General features: G+C 42.9%; 1 protein-coding gene across 4 annotated transcripts in view; it reads right to left on the bottom strand.

Annotated features, from left to right (window-relative positions):
* Nucleotides 1-352: 352 nt before the first annotated feature.
* Nucleotides 353-21,917, bottom strand: part of bcl11bb (BCL11 transcription factor B b) — a 31,440-nt gene continuing 9,875 nt past the window's right edge. For all 4 annotated transcript variants that reach the window (XM_051408483.1, XM_051408480.1, XM_051408481.1 and 1 more), the window contains one exon: nucleotides 353-5,549. In XM_051408483.1, coding sequence (XP_051264443.1) covers nucleotides 3,484-5,549 — 2,066 coding nt within the window. In that variant the 3' untranslated portion in view covers nucleotides 353-3,483. The remainder of the gene's footprint in view (nucleotides 5,550-21,917) is intronic.

Below are 21,917 nucleotides of genomic sequence, written 5' to 3'. Positions count from 1 at the left end.
TAGGAGTCATGTTAAAGTATTAGCAGCCATTTCTGATGGCTTGTATGTATGACATAAATGCATGATTCATTCATGTGGGATGTGAAAATGTCTGCCATTTCCTGTCAGTTGTCAATGCATAACAGTTAAACTAACGCTGCTCTACCCCTTACGGAAACTGAAAAAACTTTTTTTTTTCTGCCTAACAGATGGGGTAATTTAATTCTTTCTAGAATGGTCGTAGAGCAACGATACAGTTTTGTCTTAGGATATTCTAGTTTCAGCTGTACACTACAGCTATAGCTGTTTCAATATGAGTGATTAATCGTGGTGGTAAGAAAAGGAAGATGAAATAATCGGAATGAAAAGTTGCTTCAATCATAGAGCAATTGCAACATTTATTGAAGTGTTGGCTTTCTTGTATTGATTTTTCAACACATTACAAAAATACATATATGTTCAAAACAGCAGATGTGTACTGTTCTGAAATCACTTTTTTCACAATGATGCACTCCCCCCAAAAAGACCAAGGAAACTATTTTGTACAAAGAGTGTAAGTGAAAGTTGTGAAAAGTGAAATATGAAAATGCATTTAAAATTACAGTTGTAAGTGCCATCACAAGACCTTCAACCAACCATGAGGAAAAACATAATGTTCATGAATCTCTCATAAAGTTGATTTGGAAAAGCATTCCAGCACAAAGCACTTCCCCTGCCGAAGGTTCTTCTTTTAGGATCATCTCATTCTTGTAATTCTTTTTTTTTTTTAATCATTTTGTTTTACATCCACTGAGGATAGCTTCACCAAACCAACAACAGGAAATTCATTCAAAAAGAAATTAAAATTAAATAAAAAAAATTTAAAAAAAGATTGAAGAGACCAAAAGTCAATAATGGCACCACTCTTGTTAGAAAAAAATAATAATCTGGCATGGTTCTGCAATATTACATTTCAAAAAATTGTCTTCCCATACAGTGAACAAGTAATCATACAGGAACATATTCATGAAGATAAAATCCCTCCACCAGGATAATCATACAAAACTGCTATGGCATTCAAAACATTTGAAAGAACATTGGAGAAAACAATACTTTATTATCATTTCAAACACTTACACAGAGTATTTCATTAATGGCATACTTCAACACTGTAAACATATTGTAAGACTGAATGTCCATGTGTGATTTAGATCTCTGTCAGGGTTTCACTGTTCATCATTTGAATGTGATATATTTCATAGTTGTATGGGTCATTTTGGCCTAAATCTAAGTTGTCTTTTCCTGGAATTAATACACTGTGCGTCTGGATTTTTGCACTCATGCATCAGCATGTGTACGCAATCGAAAGCAGCCCCTCAGCCCGATCTCAGTTTTCGTGTTAATTCACGAAATATATTGAACTACGCGGCAACTAAATAGCTAATGGAGAGCTGCTGGGACTTCAAAGTCACTTCCTTTCTAAAAATCACAAATTGCTTTCAAGATACAGTATAATCCTTTTTCTAGTAAAACAAAATGGCACAGATAAAACCTGATAATAGGTCAAAAAACAGGTCGAACTTTTAAGTGAAGATGATATTGATGATTGAGAATTGCAGTACTAAAATGAAAGACGTAGTCTCAATCTGCTTTCATGTGGCTTTGCTGTCTCCCTCCCTCTCACGCTCGCTCTGTCTCACTCTGACGGTCCGTTATAAGATGTGGCCAGTAGATGTGCATTTGGGTACAAAAAAAACACACTTTTCATATGCTTCCAATTTCATTTGAATGACTCCTCTCCCTGGTCAAGGTCTTGCTCTCTCTCCCTCCATTTCTTTTTTACACTTCTTCATTTCTCAGTTCCAATCTTTCATTTTTACTATAAGAATAGCCCCTACCCAAGGTCGCCTGGCCATCCCCCGTTGCAGCTGTGCTCAAAATTATCATAACTCATATAGCCATTTTTTTTCTTCCAGATTCATTTCAGGATGAACGATGCAGAAAATAAAAAAACGTAATCCCCAAAAGTCACGAACATGCACACTGTCTCAAAATCTGTTACTGGGAGTTAAACCCATATCACTTTGTGAGGCGAATGAACAGGCTTCCTTTTAAAAGCCGCTCTAATGCATGAATCTGAGCTAGTGAACTGTGAAAAGACGCCGTCGGAGAGAGGCTTAGAGCACGATGCAGAGAGAAGAACACACACGCTAACACACACACACTGATATGAATTTCATTTGAAACCATTTTGTGGATCCTAAGGGGACACGGGAAGTCAACCTGGGTCAGAGAGAGATGCCACGCCAGACACGAGAGGGAGATGGAGAATGATTTAGAAAGTGTTACAATTGTTGAAGTAGCTTTAGTTTAACAAATTGCCTTTGAGTAAGCACACATGGGGTGGGGGAGTGGGGCAAGATAATCAAGTGGGTCTGATAAAGCAATAATGAATGGTAGTTACACTTAGCATATACTGTGAATGATGCAAGCAGCTGGTCTTCTGATTGTTTAGTTTTAGGCCATCTTTCACGTACAGTTGGGGCTACTTTAACATATAAAAAAAAGAATATATTTACAAACAATAAACAGGACTGTTCTCCTTCTCACATTAATCACAAGTAGTCTTAACTTATTCAGCATATTAAATATGGTGGTTTAATCCTACATTGGGAATGTACTGAGCATCAGTTAAGGGTATCTCCATTAAGTGCAACCTTTATTTATGTCCTGCTGAAGCAAGGACAGCAATACAGTAACTGCATTTGGAAATTATTCACATGCCAAAATTTTTAAAGGACCAATTCCCTGAATAAATTAAAAGTAACTTAATCAGGTCTCAAAGATAATGTTGGATTTTTAAAATCCAGCATGATGTTTTATTGTCAGGCTGACATTCAGTGCTTTAGGCCTGTGTGAGGGAATGGATTGTAGTCCGCTAATGTAGTCCGTTAATATAGAAAACAATTATTTTTACTTTTAAAAGCTAACTGCTTCACACAATTTTACTCTCACATGATAATAAGCATCCTTAAAGGAAAAAAAGAAAATTTGTATTAAGGGTGACTTCTTTCCAGTTATCGCATTTTAGAAAAAAAATGTTTTAGCACATTTCAAAACTAACTCCATATGAAATCCCACAAAGATGTACCTGCACATGCCAAATATCATTACAAAAATCCAATAAATACAGAAATTATTGCACAGTAGAAAGGCTCCATGGATTCCTAACTGATAAAATCCTCAGACAGTTTGCCAAGAAACACCAAGTTAGGCATTCCAGACAAGTTCTCATTAAAGTTTCCCTTTGTTTATATTCTCAGGTGGCAGTTTCTGTGACGAGAAAAAAAAAAAAGATGAACATCAATCAGTCTCAAATTTTTTTAAGAGAGAGATTATCCAGCCAAGCCCAATAGCTGAAGAAGTGGTTATAGGGATTTTGTGTTTGTGTGTGTGTTTGTGTATCTGCGTGTGTGAGTGTTTGCTTGTGTACACTGTAGGCTGTATAGCTAATGGTTTGCTGGCTTAACCTCTGTCCGCCTGCTCCAGTTTGACCTCACTGGCCATCAAATGTTCACCATGCCATTTCTTCATGTGTTTCTCCAGCGTGCTGTAGACGCTGAAGGGCATGTGGCAGATGTCGCAGCGGTACACCTCCTTCCCAAATTGCCCGTGGGTCTTCATGTGGCGTGTCAGCTTGGAGCTCTGGGCGCAGGCGTAGCTGCACAGGTCGCACTTGTAGGGCCGTTCCCCTGTGTGGCTGCGTCGGTGCACTGTCAGGTTGCTGCAGTTCTTGAACACCTTGCCACAGTACTCGCAGGTGTCACTCCTCCTCTCCTTAGAGCTTGGGGGCCTGCCGGGTCCAGGTCCCCGCAGGAGGTGAGGAGTGCTGCTGCCGCTACGACCAGAGGCGCTCCCTCCCTCCATCAGCTCCCCAGGCGGGGTGGAGAAGCGGAGGCTTCCTGTCTCTGAGGAGGAGTGCTCGGAGGAGGTGGCAAACGGCGACTGGCGGGAATCTGTGAATCCCAGGAAGGGTTCTCTGATGAAGTGGCGTGAAGCAGCATAGCCAGCCAGGAGCTGAGAGTAGACATTCTCGGGGGAGATAATGGGTATGGTTGGGGGAAGCTCCAGCTGTTCCTTCTCAATCTTGATCCTCTTGTTGTTGGAGGGGCATGGGCTTGTGATGGGGGTGGGCCGACGCTGGAACAGCCCAGGGAAGGAGACTGCTTCAGATACACTGATCCTGCCGTTCATCAGAGGCCTGTGCTCCTCCTGCTCATCTCGCTCTCTGTCCTGCTCCCTCTCATTCTCTCTTTCTCTTTCTGCTTCACCCCTCTCTCCACCATCTCCATTAGGTTGTCTCTCCTGGCCTCTCTTGTTAGGGTTAAGTCTGAGGTGATTGTCCAGATGGTTGTACGGGTGCATGATGCCTACCCCGCCACTGTCATTTACTCTATCCCCGCTCAGGGTTTTCTCCTCGGGAGACTGTCTAGGGCCATTCTCCCTATTCTGAGTGAACTCCTGGGAGTCCTCACTTAAATTGGAATCTGGTCGACTTCCATTTCTCAGTTCTTCCTCTTCTTCCTCTTCCTCCTCTTCTTCTTCCTCCTCTTCCTCCTCCTCCTCCTCATTGTCCATACCCATCCCTCTTGAATCTCCCTCCCTGCTCTTTTCTTCACCCTCTCCTCCCTCTCCTCTATTTCCTTGTTCTGGGGAGCCACCCATGGACCCAGACTTGTTGTGCATATGTGTCTTCATGTGCCTCTTAAGCTTGCTGGCCTGGGAACAGGCATGATCACATAGATGACACTTGTACGGTCGCTCTCCTGTGTGACTGCGTCTGTGGACGATCAGGTTGCTTTGGAACTTGAAAATCTTGCCACAGAACTCACAGGATTTGGACTTCCCCGGGGTCTGGTTCTGTCCCTGGGTGTCAGGAGGGCTGGAAGAACCATGCCCCCCCTGAGAAGTCGGAGGCTGAGGGGCATAGGTGAGAAATGCGGGGGGCTTGGCACCAGGCTGGAAAAGCGTGGGACTCAGCAGACGGTGCATGGGTGGCACACGGTTGGGTGAGAGAGGAGGTGTGGGTCCCCCATTATTGGTCGTGTTGCCCGCCAGTTCCCTCAGACGTCGGGAGAAGTCCATGGAAGGAGGCTCCATGGGGGTCATCCGCATCACCCTCTCAAAGGCACTGGGGTGCTGGGACAGCAGCCCCATCTCCTCTGGGCCCAGCCGCTCTAGAGGGGGTCTAGGGGGAGGTGGAGGGCTGACAAAGGGCGGCGTTGCAGGCAGCCGGGTCTCCATGTACCCCGGGGGAGGGGGGTGTTCCCTGAGCAGGGGTGCAGCCATACGGAGGAGGTGAAATGGGTTGTTGGTGTCACTGAGGAAAGTGGGGAGAGGGGAGCGGGGCAGGGCATCAGCACACGGAGGTGGAGGCAGAGCCATGCGGGGAGTGAGGGAGCAGTTGACAGGGTGGTTGTCCAGGTAGATGCGGATGCCATGAGTGTGCTGGGCATGCTGAAGCAGGAACCAGGCGCTGGTGAAGGTCTGCTTACACGTAGTGCAGATGTAGCTGGATGGTTCATCTTTGTCTGTAGGCCAAGAGACAGAAAATCACCATCAGTATTGATATTACACCAAATTAATTTTTTTAATTCAGCAATTTAAAACAGCAATGCCTTCATGCTTATTAACTATCTGTGTGAACGTGTGTGGGGGAATTGATCGTTCTACGTACAGTTACTGCTATTTGCTGTTTGTGTATATGTATAAGGGCTTTGTCTGTGTGTGTATGAAATTTTTTGTGTGCGTGTGTCTATGGGCTAATGCAAATGGCAGGTACTGCCCTAAGGCCACGACACATTATGCTAATTCTAATGTCAGCTAGGCTTTAATATACAGATCCATCTCGTCTACTCTGTCATTTCCATATGGAGACAGGGGAGGCAGCAATGGAAAAAAACACACCAATGGGGAAAAAAGGAAATATGGGAGTGGGGGATGGAGGGAGGGTGAGATGTGGCATTAGAGAGACACATAAAAGGAGAGACAGGAGAGGTGATGGAGACGATGTGTAAACAGTAAAGACCCCTCCGGTCTTAACATAGCATCCACATTAAATAAAGCTCTACGTCACTGGTGTAATAACAAGTACAGTAAAGTGATTTGTTGTGGCTGCACACACATACCCACACCAAAAAACTGTACGTCACTCATTGACAAATTGCCCTTTTAAATGGCATGACTTAATAATGCCAAATGAATCTATCAGTCACTGTGGCATGGCCCTGTCAGTCTGCTTGTGAGTCATAAAAAGAGCCTCGGTTGGGATTCATCTAATTCAACACAGGCTAGCACTGAAGAGGCTTTTCCACAGTCTTGTGTTTGCTTGCAAGGCATCTGCATCTACTTTATCATCAGTGGCTACCGCAAGCGGAGTCAAGTTGGTACAGTGGTCCCATAGCTTGGAGCCCGCAGGGAGAAAACAAAGATGGAGAAGGTACTCTCGCCCAAAGTCTTATGTGATCAAGAAAGAAGCCCTTAAGATGGCTGACTGACACAAAGCCACCCATTGTCATGCAGTGTAAAACATACATGCAGACGCAGATACATGTGCTGCAAAATGTTCTTTTCACTCTCCTTTTCTGTCTTCCACCTCTCTCACAGCACACCTCGGTACATTCGCAAATTCCACACACACACACACACACACACACACACACACACTCCTGTACCGTGCCGAACAGATGAGCGAAAGCTGATGTTGGATCAGTGTCTAGTACAGGAAGCTGATTTGGCGGTGTGATTGGTTTGGCTTTCCCCAGGGGAGACGAGGTCAGAAAAAGTTAATGAGGGGCTCATTTACTGATTCTGTCTGTTTTTCTCTGCTATTAGTGGGGCTCTGGTGTAGCCGTCACTTTCACTGTTTGTGTGGAGTGGGACATGACCTGACTCCTGCTACTAACGTGTGTGTATGGGCCTGTGTATGAGCATGTGTGTGGACATGTATGTGGATGTATTTTTTGTGCTTGTGTGTCTGTGCATGTGTGAATATGTGTGTGTGTGTGCGGGGCGAGTGGCGGGCTGCCTGCCCGTGTTTAGTTTGGCTAGGCTTCACACGGCCGCTTGGCAGCGGAGAGCTGGACAGCTTAACAGCTTGGACGGGAGAAGAGAGCGAGAGAGGGAAGGGAAGAGGAGGAGGAGAGGGGGTAAGAAGAGAGGTGGAGGGACTTTAAGGGCCAGACGTGCTTGGGCACACACGCACATACACACATAAACAGTGACACACACATAGAGGGTATTTACATGCCCCCAGGGAAAAAGAGTGGTCTATAGACTTGGGAGCTGTATAATCTTATCAACACACAAGGATCAATATGAAATGAAGATGTGAGATTGGGAGAGGGATTGATGATCTCTCTTGATTAATCAAATGGTGTTTTTTTCCTTTTCTTTTATCTTTATTTTGGTCTGCACACATGGCCACAATACAAGCTACCCAATCATATACCCCCACAACCTTCCATCCCACCACCACTACAGCAACACATTTGCATCTTGTCATATCTTACACAGCTGTGCCATATGCTGTTAAAGGAAGCGTGGCAGCTAATAGAGTGGCAGCTGATGGCTGCTGCCTAATGACGGCCAAAGACAAATTTCATCAACTTCCCAAACAAGCAGGCAAGCGGGGGGAGGGGAGGAAGAGAGAGAGGAAAGAAAATAAACTGGGATAGCATCATAGACAGACAGACAGACAGACAGACAGATAGAGAGATAGATAGATAGATAGATAGATAGATAGATAGATAGATAGATAGATAGATAGATAGATAGATAGATAGATAGATAGATAATGAGTAAGTACCTTATGCTGAACTTACTCTAATGGCTGCTGTGCACGTTCTCAGAAAACCCTTTTTCTTTTAACATGAAAGGTGGTATTTTTATTCGTTTGCACTGCAATTTAGCATGTTAAAATCTCATTAAGCCTCTTCTAATGTGCATCTTGCCAGTAATTTCAAATTTGCCTATCCATTAAAATGACATTAAAGTCTTAAGAAGGGTATCTCTTGGGGTATGTTTGCTTGATTGACAGGTCTCTCAGGCTATCACACTACTACTGCAATTTGCTCCACCCAGATTTGTTCTGATTGGTCAAATTTAGATTTTTCTGGTTCTAACTGATAGCCAGGTAAGCAGTAAACTCACACCTGCAGGCTGCAAAACCTCCTCTTCGGAAACCTAAGTGTAACATCACACACACTACCTTCATGTTTCATGATAACACATAGAAGCACGGGGATGTACGCACACATTAAGTTGCAGACATCCTCACTCCACTTTCACACACACACACACACACACACACACACACACACACACTTGCACACGTGCTGGGAGAGTGTGAATGTTGTCGCTGCTTATGTGCTCCAGCCAATAAAAGCCTTCATTAGAGAATCACGGTGGGCCATGTCATGCTTCAGTTTGTAGTAATTACAGTCGTCTGCCTGACACGCAAGCAGGGACCCCTCCACTGCTGACCGCCAAGGTCAACTACCAGTTAGAATAGTTACATTCTCCTCTCAACGCAGTCACTGATGCTGGACCTAATCGGCCAATTTACTCTGGCACACCATATGCACACAGAGACACACATACTAGCCACACACACACACACACACACACACACACACACACACACACACACACACACACACACATTGTTCAGTGAATGTAACTGAGATGAAAGGTTAAATGAAATGGAGTCACAACAGGATTGTGTAATATGGTGTTGCATTATAAACTGTATTTTGTCGGTTTTTGTCATTGGGCTAGCAGCAACTACTTGTAAATGCTAGCTGATGACATTCCCCTGAGATAGTGTGGATCTTGACTTTTTAGTTAAATTTCTGCCCAGGTTGTCCACCCAGGCAGACTTTCCCATAAACAGACGGAAAACAATACAGATCTGAGACCAGCTTAAGAGGGCAGCTCTTTGTCCTGTGCAACAAAACAAGGGCTAAGGGCCAGGAGGCCTGGAGGAAGTTATTAAAACATTGGCACATGCATGGAGCTGAGGTGGGCCAGTAATAATGCTCTCCTTCTCTCCTGGGTTGGTTTTTTTACTAAACCACCGGGCCAATTAACCCAGTCTTCAGGGACCAAGATCTGAGCTTTACATCAGATTTTATTCTTTCCAGATTGCCTTTTATAGCCATTATTTTGCCTTAAAAAGTACAAACAAAATGCCAGTGAATGAAGGGGAGCCATGGTATTGACTGTTTGCATATGGCCAGTGAAGCAAAGTTGGTGTGAGCTTGGCGGGGTTGAAGTAGACACCAGGCGTATGGTGCAGACATGTGGATTTGTGTTTAATTTAGGAATTCACATATGCCATCCCTCCAGCCTGCGTTTGATTTATATTTTTGAAGCACAAGCTCCCTCCATTTACATTACACTTACATTTTGGGGCTTTTATCAGATGCTCTAATCCAGAGGGACTTATAATAAGACCACAGAAGAATAACAAAAATCCACAGGCTCAGCCTTGGACAGGATGGGCAAACTGGAGCTTCTCAGCTGACAGTGAACAGTGAGTGGATGGTAATGAATGCTCACTGATGCCAAATTAACTCTCACAAAGCTCAGGGAAAAAAAATCGTAATTGAAAATAAGTAGCATTTGAACGTCAGCCCACCAACTTCTCCGCTGTACTGCATTCATTTGGCATGGACCCTTCTACATTAGACAGGGTGAAAAACATTACGTCCAGGGAGCAAAGTTTGGAGTGTGTAGAGTAATGTTGTACTGCAGAAACACAAGACAGTGCAGGTTGTTAACAAGGAAGTGACTGGGAAAACAGAAGATATGCTACGGTAGATGTCACATGTGTGTATAGGTGTGTATGTACACTGCAGCATTCCTGGGGTTCAGGTTCGCTTTACTGCTCCAGCATTCCATCAAGGGAGACAGAACACCACGGCGACAGATTTGCATACTGAACAAAGCCGCCCGCAGGCTAGGCCACTGGGACACAAACCTGCCCCTGCAGCCCCTCCCACACACTCCCGCACACATGCACGCGCAGGCACGAGCCCTGGGAGTACGCGTGTGTGCACCTGTCAGGGGTTAGCTGACACCTCTGCTGCTGGCAAAGCATCTCCTCATTAGCATGGCTGTGATCTAGGGGTCCCCAGGGGTCCCAGCCTCCTCACCTCGCCTGCTTGCCCCCCAACCCCCCTTACACCTTTGCTCTTCTCCTCCTCCCCACATCTCCCATCCGTCCTTCCTGCTCCTCCGTTTCCAGCACTCTGCTCCCCTCTGCTCTGATGGCTTGTTTGTCATGAAGGGGAGCTAATCAGGAGACATGAGGCCACGCAGATCAAGCTTGTATGTCTGTGGGTGTGTCTCGGAGGGCGTTGGGAGCTCGGACGGTAAACTACGGCCCCGGCGAGCAGTGGCTGACTGTCACACATATTTAGCAAAAGAAAGAGAGAGGTGGAGAGACAGAAAGAAGGAAAGAGACTGCGGAGGGTGGCAGTAGCAGGCAGGGGGTAAGGCTCTCACACAGTGTGACTGGCTCCATGCTAACTCAAACCAGCTTTCGGCCCGCTAACCATATACATCTGTGTGTGTGTGTGTGTGTGTGTGTGTGTGTGTGTGTGTGTGTGTGTCTGCAGCCAATATGACCAGCTGAAATGCCTGACAGCCCGAGAAAGGATTTAAAGACACAGTGCTCCTTAAAGTGCAGGAAAAGTGAGAGGGATTGAGAACAATAACTGTTTTCTCTTTCACTTCCTAACTGTATTTATCTCTTCGGTTTTCTCTCTCCCTGTCTTCCTTTTCTTTCACGTACACACTAAGCACCTGGACAAGGTATCTGGGTACTCCACCCTGACCCTCATGCCTACTGGGATGCGGGTCAAATGAACAATAAAAGGGATCAGGTATCTCCAACAACTTGATCAGAGGCACGCACACACACATTGAGCAGGTCCGGCTGTACAACAATGCATGAGTGGAAGAGGCTCTCATGTAGCACGACCGAGGGAGCACGTTACCGCCATGAGGCAAGCTATCCCAGCTAGGGCACAGGGGACGCGCTGTGAAAAATAACTGGAAAGACCTCTCTGTCAGTAAAGAGCTATGACTTTTGGCTTGGCTTCTAGGACAAAGAGAGAGAAAGAGGGAGGGGGACAGAGGGAGCGATATAGACCTAAAAATGAAAAGAAAAAGGCAGCTCCATAAAGTGCATTAGCTAAGCTCTCTGTGGCATTTCTCTAAGCCTGACTCATCGCCATCAGCTCCTAACTGGTCCCAGCGCCTGTATTTGTGTGTGTTTTTTGGGTTATGTGCGCACACTTGTGGGGTCTGCTGTCTATCATGTGACGCTGACAAATGGATGACACTCAATCGTGCTTGTGGTTGCGAGAAGATGCAAGAGAGAGGAGCAAGATGGAGGAGAGGATGGAAGAAGGAAAGGGTGGGGTGTAAAGGGAAAATAAAAAATGGAAAAGATAGCAAAAGATAAAGAGAATTGCCAACAGTATGGGAGACAGAGGAAGATTTGCACTTTTCTTCATCACCTGCGTTTTCATTTTCAACAGCTTGACAAGCAATTTAATCTCTCATTCCATCAGCTACTCATTTTACCACGACACAGCAGTAGGGAAAACAGACAACGGCGTGCAGTGGTGTAATCACTAGGTAGAACTGTTGCGGTGCAAGCATACTGAATTAAATTAAACCATTAATAAATAGAATAAATACAAAGTGAAATATTTTAAAGAAAATACACTGACGCGACAGATGAGAAAGAAAACATCAAAATGTTTGGATAGGTGATGGCATCAAAAGACAAAAACTCAAGCTGCTTTGACAATGAAATGGAGACTGACTTTGTAGACTCACACAATGTTTGTTCGAGGTTTTACATCCAAATGAGCTCCAGTCATACCCCTCGGGGACTCTCACTTTGTCCAGAAAGTTAATTTCCTATTCACTGGCAGTGAATAGGAAATTGACTTTGACATGTGAGTGACACGCGAATTCTGTTTTGTGGGTTTATTAAATTTTTCATCGGATCAATCATTTTATACAAACAGTGCATAAAATGTATTGTGCTATTCCTCTAATGTCTTTTCTTGAATGGTCAACTAAACAAAACTAAATTAAATCAAACAAGAAAATAGCATTATACATAGAAATACAGTGCTCATCTCAACCAAATTCCTCCAAGGCTGCATCTTCTGCAGTGATGTCACACGTTCTTTTTTTTATTATGCATGTGCTGTATGCATGTGTTTGCATGTGTATGTGTGTGTATGTTGGGCTACCATCCTGTGACAGGGTGCTATATTCTTTCAGCAGCAGTAATGGTCCCCAGCTGGCTTTTGCCCACTGGAGCCAAGCAGCCAGTCCCACTTAACTAGCAGCCCACAGGAAAATACCACCGTGGCCCTGAATGAAGCACACAGGCCCTTCCAACCAAATCAAGCCACTATAAAACTAGCCCCTCACATGCTTCAGACATGGTGTAGAGTCCATTCCAGTGATTGGGAAACAGAGCCACAACATTCAAGATTTAAATCACCATTACTCCACAATTTCTCTGGTTTAATATGTAATTCTGGCCACTTAAGGCTGTGAGAGGATGCAGTGCTTTTTCCTCACGCTCGAACACAAGCAAGGGCTGTGAGCATCGCAGGAGAGAGCACAGTAGTGTTTCATCATTTGACGCCAATTTGCCAGCTATCTAATTAGTGTTAGCCCACTAAAAGGAAGTAACAAAAGGGGAGCGTGTTAAAAAATAAAAATGGACCAGAGATATTTAGCTTTCTTTATTTAACTGCTCTGCTTGATCTTAGGAACAAGGTTTTCAAGCTCATTTTGAAAATCAGGATGTAGGTATGTGATGTGCTTGGCGCTCTTGAAGGAATGGTTTGACATTTTGGGAAAAACTTTTGCTTTCTTGCAAGATTGATACCAAGAACATTGATACCACTGCCATATTTGTCCGATAAATATAAGGCCACAGCTGGGAGCTGGTTAGCTTAGCTTAGCACAAAGACTGGAAACAGAAAAACAGCTAGCCTGACTCTGCCCAAAGGTCACAAAATCTGCTTACCAGAATCTCTAAAGCTCACACACTTGACATAGCCTTTGTTTAATACAAAAACCGAAGTGTAAAAACGACATGTAGTGGTTTTACAAGGGGATCCTGCCAGACTACTTCTTGCCGCAGAGCAGTGACTTCCTGTCTTGATGTTGCTACAATTCAATTCAGTCAAGGATTAAACAAGCAAGATATAACGTCCTAACTAGTGAGCTTAAGAGGTGCTGGTAAATGGATTTTGTTACCTATGAACAGAATCAAGCAAGCTGTTTCCCCCTCTTCCCAGTCTTTGTGCTCAGCTAAACTGCTGCCTGTAGTTTGTGCCACACATGACATGAGAGTGATATCGATCTTCGCATCTAGCTCTCAGCGAGAAAGTGAATCAGTATACATCAATGTCAAACTTTTGATCATTTCGTCTGTAGACTAAGGTTCAAATGCGAGACACTCACACTATTTAGGTAAAGTAAAAAGGAAGGTGCAGAAATTTAATTTGCTGTCTTTTTCCACATGTAAATGACCTGTGATATAAAATGTTTAAATGACTGTACAAAAAATCAGTGTTAGCTTTTAGGTGCAATAAGGCAACATGAGACTCCTTGTGTTTTCCTTTATCTGTTCATCTCTCTCTCTCTTATCTATAAAGTCCTGCCATGATCCAGTGAAGGCCCAGCGGCACATTATTTGCTTGCAACGGTCATGTCTCCAGGTGAATTCTGCTCTTTCTCTCTTATGGGTCCTATATATACTCAGGTGTGTCAAACCATCTCAAACATCTGACACTGAATGATGACATGAACATAGATTCATCTCTCAACATACACACCCAACATATATTTATTAAGTGACAGTTGTGTGAGTGTGTGTGTGTGTGTGATTGGGCTGACTTTGGCCTCAGGCCTCCCCCTGTGGGTTTCGTGTGGCCTCTCCCTCTGTGTCTCTCTCTCTGTCATTTCTTTCTTTCTCTTCCTCGTTTTCTCTCTGTCTTTCTTTCTGGCTGTTATCACGCTGATACATTTCCTGCTCCTGGCACGGCTCCTGCATAGCTTATGGTTAAAGAAAGCTTTCATCTACGCAGTGCCTTTAGGACACACACACACACACACACACACACACACACACACACACACACACACCACAGACACACTCACACCCACACTCACACACGTACAAACGCTGGTACGGGCCAGCGCTGCCCCGCCAGACCACAGGCCCAGACAAGCTCCGCTGGCACCAATCACTCTGATAACATCTCAGGCTTTATTTCATTTTGGCTTGCTCTGTTCTGCTCTGGGGAAGACAGACACAGAGAAGAGAGCTTTCTGGAAAAGTATGAATTACGCCAGAATACAGGGAGAGTGTAGCCCCTTAACCTTGAGCAGTTAACTCCCCTGTCTGCAATGCCATCTATGGACATGACAGTGCAAGCCCTCTTTCATCCAAGAAACAAACCAGAGCAGATGTTTCTTCCCCTTTCTCATAGACAGCAGTACAGGTTTTATGTGAAGTGAAGGTAATTTAAAAATGTACATTATAGTAAATTAAGCCAGGAGGATAACTGTAAGTATCCTCTTATTTAAATTGTCTTTTCACCCAAAATATATTTAAAAAATCTAGCCACACAAATAGTCTTGCTTTTATGTACCCAGGTTTTGAGGTATTCATCTGATATTTCTGCCTCCACTCGTCCATACATTTCTGTGACGCTCGCAGCATTGGAAAAATATGTCTGAAATATTCAACATCAATGTGTCTTTACAAATAAAATGTCCCCGGTACTCTGGATAATCCACAGACCGACCTCGCTGTTAACGGCTGGAAATGGAACGACTTTCTACCAAAAAAATTGTGCCTATGAAAATGGTTCACAGTGTGTTCTGTGGATTATGCAGAGAAAAATGAATGTTGTTATTAAAATGTGTAAATGTCATTTTTTTTTTTAAAGCTTCAACACATCAAATGAAATTCCATTAATCTCTGCTGTATTGGGATGAAGGTAGAAATCTCAGACGTACATATCAAAACGTAAAACATGGGCAAATAAAACCAAAACTATCAGCATAGATAGGTAAGTAAGGTATCGGATGTCATTTTTGTTTGTAATTTGTGTTGAAATGACCCTTTAATATTAAGTTTTGTATGTTTTTGTGTCTTTTTTCCCCCCTTTCATTCAACTTGTACTGCTTAAAGAAATAGCTACTGTGTGTGAAAGAATACTATATGTGTATTAATGTTGTATCAACATACAATAAGTTGTTTGCACACTAGATATTGGTCTTGGCACACCACTGGTTTATATTTAAGTGACAAAAAGGCAGCTTGCGTTCATCATGTGTTTGTCTGTGTCCAGTGTTCTCTGTTGGAGTAATTGCTCGAGACAAATAAGTGGATGAAATAAGGGGAATCATAAGTGTACCATGAAAGGTTTTCAATATCTCTTGCGGTGAAGCAGCCTGTAAAAGGAAAATACGGCCATAAACGCTGTCTCCTCATTTTCTTCTCCCACAATCCCGCCCAATCAGAGCGGGACACTAATAAGATAAGAGGAAAGGAACAACAACAGTGTAGCAAGTAGGATTACCCCTGTCTGACTGGCTAACAAGCACCATCTCTTTTCCTTTTCACAAAAACTAATGGTAGCCCTTTTCCACCCAAAGGGAAAAACTGCACTACTTTTCAACAGAAAAGCGTGAATGAATGCGCCGGTCAGAAAATCTCTCCACTGAAAGGCGCATATTATATATTATGCACTAATGCCTGGCAGACTGCACAATAGTATAACACACACAGACACATGGACATTTTATCTACATGTTCACCATGAAGACTTCTCTGAGGAGTGTTTCCAGATCGGGAGATAAGGTGTACATTTTGCTAAGCAGGGTCTCGTTTAGGGTCTAGCGTGTGTGTGTTTGAAAGTGTACATACTGTACACATGCATACTTATACTGTAATTACAGTAGGTTCTTTATACAATTTGCAACATTACTCAGCACTGATGAAAGCACACCTGCTATCAAATCTCAGAGCCAGAGAGGAGAAGCAAGGGGTAGCTTGAATAACTACAGTGCAGCTGTCAAATTACCTTGATTATAGCTATTTATGCAAAGAACATAAACACATTCACTGATTCCCACTGACACAAGACAACTTATGGTCCATAGCAGCAAGACCATGAAGTTCACATCAGCACTTCACTCAAAGCTCCACACAAAGTAGCGTGTTTGTGTTGAATACCAAAGCGCCATCATCACTCTCCATGCGTAGCAGGGACGGGGTGTGAGGTTTCTAATGCCTCTTAAGTAAGGCTGTTAAGGAGCAAAGAGTCCACACATCTGGAAGACACAGTCAGTCGGCACATGCTGAAAGTTAGCGGTGGCGCTCGCAGTCCAAATTAGTGGCGAGTTTTATTCCCCCGCTGTGGTAGGAAAATATCAAATCTGCTGCCATATGAGTGCCATAAAGCTGGCTGTGGAGCGTTTGATGCCTTCATGTGGGAGCCTTTAAGCTGTGTGTGTGTGTGCATGTGTCTGTGTGTGCATGTGTGTGTTTGGTGGGAGATGCAGGCCTTAATGTGAGATGGGAGTCATTGTATGCATTCCTGCATGCACACATGTTTTGTGTGTGTGGCTCTTATCTGTGTGTGTATTCCTGCATGCATGTGGAGTTTCCGTTTTTCTGCATAAATGTTTGAATGCACATTTATATCTGTTACTGTGTGCGTGTAAGTGTGTGTGTCAGGTGGCTGTGGCAGTGTGCACGTGTGGCTGTGCCATTTTAGCAGCTCTCTTATAGACCCAGTTGACCCTGCTGAATATAGCAGACAGACACACACAAGCAGAGTCAGACGGCCCCTGGGGTGGTCCTGTCTGAGGCGCAGTGTTATGAGCCAACAACTCTAGGGGCCCATACGCAGGCAGGAACACGTATACTGTAATTGTACAGACACACATACAGATGTGTATGGGAACCCAAATGCTTAAAGATGCTCAGAGACATACAAATGGTGAATTAATGACAAATAATACAAATGGAAATTATTTAATTATTTTACCTAAACTAAACTAAGGCAAAAGCTTTCTTTTGCTGGGCTTTTCCACAGGATCCCTGCTCATGTTGCTAAAAGGAAATCTTAGGAAATACACCTTGCTTGCTCATTCATTAATTTGCAAGCATTTAAGTTTAGAAAAAGCAATGACAAATAAAGTTATTTTTGTGCAGCAAGCTATTACCTTTTTAGATTCAACCAGTGCCTACAAGTGGCTGTGCAGGGATGACTTTTGTTGTTTATACAGAGCGAGTCACATGCAGCATTCTGCAATAGCACATGCAATTATATGCATATATAAAAAGCACAGAAACAAAGGGCATTAAATGGAAATAATTGTACTGGATGTGTCTTGAATTTTGTTTTTAATTATTAAAAAAAAAACTGCATTAAAATATTTCAAAAGTTAAATTCAGCCTGGCTTGTTTATTGCATTGCTGTAGGAAATAGCATTGACATTTAAACTCTATTGTATTTCTTAGAATCAGTATTATCATTAAAGATAATTTCAGATAATCATATGAAACATCCTCTTCTTTTAAAAAAAGTCTAGCATAACAATATCTTGTTTCTCACTTTCTCTTTTTCTTTGTCCTACTGCAGTAAAAGTGCAAAGAAAGATGGAGATGCTATATCATAAATTAAAGTGTGTGTTCATGTTATTAAAAAAATTAAATGGAGGGAAGGAGTCCGCTCCTCTTTTTTCCCACAGAGTAATAAGGAAATATTTGCCACTCACAGAAACTGTGAAACACACACACACTCACACACACACACACACACACACACACACACACACACACACACACACACACACACACACACAGAGAGAAAATGAAAAGAGACACACATGCCTAACAGCAGACACAAGATAAATTCCCTGGCAAGCATTCAAAACACTCATGTAAGAGCGCATAAACACACACAGACTGCACCAGAATTGCAAAAGCATGAACACACATGAGAAAACACTTGCAGGCACACACACACACAAGTACACACACACACTACCTACACAACTGCCACCATGTAACCCCTAATCACAACCCCAGAGCTTGGACATCAAATGAAGCAAGTTTTTTAAAAAAATCATCAGGAGTAATTAACGCATTTTCATATGCAAATGTGATTAATGCAAAACTACAAAGTCATTATGCAAATCGACTTTTCCTTGAGCCTCTGTACAAATATTCGCAGCTCAAATCAGGGATCAGTCTCGCCATCTTTCTTTTTTTATCTATTACCCTTCTCCCTCTCCCTCTATCTCTCTCTCTCTCTCCTGGAGTAGAGATAATGCGTAAGTAGCATGTGAAGTTATTTCTAACTCACACAGTGTGTGTGTTTTCATGCGATGGGCCGGGGCTATGGCATTACGCCGCCTGCCTACTGATTACTGGCTGCTTGGCACTGGAGCGAGACAGGGAAGCCGGCGTACAGGGGAAGGTATGAATATGCAAAAGCCTGATTGCTTTTCATGATTAAAGCCTATTTAATATGGAAATGAGAGCAAGCCAGGTGATTAAAGGAGCATCGGGTGGTGGGGCAAAAAGAAAAAAAAAGATGGGGAGGGGGCAGAGAGAGGGAAGAAGAGGAGAGAGGAGAGAGACACCTTCAAATCCACACCAGTGTGGAAACTGGAATGTCACACTTATTTAGTGACAGCAGTGAAACAAGTGTCGAACATTGCAGATTGACCTCCTGGGGCACAAAGGTCATAGTCACTTTTCATACGTTTTGTAGGTTACACCACACATTTTCATCTAGAAACCACTATTAGTCATTTCAGGCTTGTTACAAATTGGCTCAAGAACAAAAAACGATCTTATTATGTTAAAAAGCCGCGCACTTCAAAAATACTTTTGCACCTGCAAAAATGCCGTATATGTAGGTGTGACAGTTCTAAAGTGGCGGGTGTCTCATTTAAATTCTTTGATCATGAACCCAGTACCACTTTGATTCAGTTAAGAACAGCAGTATCGGTATCACATTGAGCTTGTAAGTAGATTAAAAAAAAAAAAAAAAAACGACAAGCCAATGCAAAATCTTATATAGTCTTATCCTAATATAGTGGTATGCCCACAAAAGTGACAGCAGCGGGATCAGAGGTGGACGGAGAGGAAAAGAGAGTGAGAGAGATGTTTGAGGATGTTGCTGTCGTTCACATGATCTCATGAAATATTTACTGTGTGATCTCTACACACACTGCTTGTGTGTGAGAAAGAAAGAGACAGACAGACAGACAGACAGACAGACAGACAGACAGACAGAGAGATAGAGATAGAGACAGAGAGAGAGAGAGAGAGAGAGAGAGAGAGAGAGAGAGAGAGAGAAAGGGTGTCATGATGTGGCTTTGCCCTTATGTACTAGATGTCTTTAAGTGCTCCGAGGGGGCCCGGCAGCTTTCCTGGGAGGGGGTTCAAAGCAGGGCCAGGGTCGTCTTAGCATGGTAACGCTCCCCTAGCGACAACCTCTCGCTTGCCTGGTGACACGCATCGTTCTTCACAGACACTTCACGCATATGTACACATACACAAATTCACATACACACACACACACACACACATATTAACATATACTCTGACGGAGTCCACAGATATACACACAGAGTGCATGCATCAGCAAGACAAACTCAAGGAAAATAAAATAGGGCACAGAAGGGCCATTTTTCATCTACACCGTGTGAGTGTACGAGAGAGCGCGTGTGTGCACGTGTGTGCGTGTTTGTGTGAGTGTGTTTGCACCTTTTAGGGTTGAATCTGCTAGCCTTGCAGCATGTTTGCAGTTTAAGCAAGCAGGCTGACAGACAAAGAGGCCAGACAGGATGTTATAAAACACAACCAGGTAAAAAAAAACAATCCAGGAGAGGAGAGGGTTAAGGGTTATGCATACAGCACAGGTATTTCATGAACGCAAGACTGCAATATGGGTACATATACATTTCTGTACTTATGTGTGTGCAGGTTTGTGTTACGCTTGATACATATTCTCATTTCCTTCTGTCTTTTTTCATCACCTGTGCTGCAAATGTTTGAACTGCAAAGTCCTCAATACCATGTGCAAGCAAATGTGATGATATTTCCTTACGTGTGTGTGCGCGCCTGGGAGTGTGTGTGCTGTTAACACATTGGACTTAATTAGACCTAATAATGTAATCTAATTTGGTTGAAACTTGAGACTGCCTTGAGTGGCAATCTAATGTGTTGAACAAAGCTCTCCTCCTCTCTTTCATTTGGGGCTTCGAGTGCTTTCATGTCCTGTTCTCTTAGTGATAAGACTGTCTGTCTGTGTGAGTGACTAACTGCCTGCCGCTCTAACAGGCTGACTCACTCACTAACTGCCTAAATGTTTTTTCTCTGACCACCTAACAGACAAAATGCCATGTAAAATTCATCGAGTCTTTTTCATTGCATCAGCTCCCAAATGAGCTGCATGGTTTTTTTCTGCTGCAGTAGAGCTTCTAGGTGGGTTTAATGCTCATTAATTTTCCAAAATAGCTGATTTGATGACAATTAGCAAAAGTCAAATTGCAAACAAAAATGTTTTGACATTGATGGGCTGTCACAACTTTTTTTAATTATAGGAGGTGATAAATTATGACTTTCTCCTATCTTTAAATTTGATTTAAAGAAAATGATTTCTACAAAATTCTCATGGTTTTCATTTTCAAAAATTGGCTGTGGCATCTAAAACGGTGCTGTCACACACTGTTTGTGATCTCCTTCAATAAATTTTTCCCACTGCAAGAGATGGTGACCACACACAGCTGCTGGCCACACACAAAAACTGCTTGTGTGCTGATCTCTGCAGTGATGACAAAAGATGTCTCCACCAGCTTTCATTCTAAAATGAACAAAATGTGCAAATCAATAATATCTGTGGCCCAGAAACTTTGAACCTTTGAGAGACTTAAACAAAACATTTTGCAATATTTCACACACCAGCTTAATCTTTAAGAATCCTAACGTATAAACTGAAAGTATGTGTGATAAAGAAAACTAAATTCTAAAGTCTTTCCTTATAGACTAGTATACCTGAAGCGTGTGGGTTCTCTGTGTGTGTGTGTGTGTGTGTGTGTGTGTGTGTGTGTGTGTGTGTGTGTGTGTGTGTGTGTGTGTGTGTGTGTGTGTGTGTGTGTGTGTGTGTGTGTGTGTGTGTGTGTGTGTGTGTGTGTACGTGTCGGGGATGATTGAATCTCAAGGATTTTTACCACTCAAATGTAATAATTAAAAAAAAGATGTGCACCTGCTGTGAAGAGGAAAAGCCACAGTCTAACACACACATTGTACATTAATTCTCCTAGTCCACCTTTGCTTGTGTAAATATATCATAAACCAGTATAACCACCAAGTTATTGAATTTGTGGTGACAGTTATGTAAACACTTTATTTAATAATTAGAATATTATTACAACTTTGTTATGCCTCACTGCTGTGTGAATGTTATAGGTCTATATTATAATACATAAAGTCAGTCAGCCTGACTGTACAATATTTACTGTCTTAAAGCACTTATATTTTTTAGGACTTTTTAAATACTTTAACGCACTATATTATAATTACATACATATAACATAACATAATGGATCATAAAGTCTAATCTTTACTATTTAAATCCCTCCATATATACCAGTTTAAGACACTGTGGTGACTAGTTTCTGTGTTAACTGTATAATCTTTTTACATGTAATTCTGGCTGCTAACTTCCACAATACAGTCCCTCTAAGTCTACTGGAGTCTGTGTAATCCTGGATAGCCTTCCCAGCTCTCGGGTGTGATGGTGACTGTCTCCTCTGAT

The sequence above is a fragment of the Dicentrarchus labrax genome, unplaced genomic scaffold (assembly GCF_905237075.1).
Source record: "Dicentrarchus labrax unplaced genomic scaffold, dlabrax2021, whole genome shotgun sequence".
NCBI lineage: Eukaryota > Metazoa > Chordata > Actinopteri > Moronidae > Dicentrarchus > Dicentrarchus labrax.
Note: the sequence above shows the minus strand (reverse complement) of the source record. Positions and strands in the feature narration are given on the sequence as shown.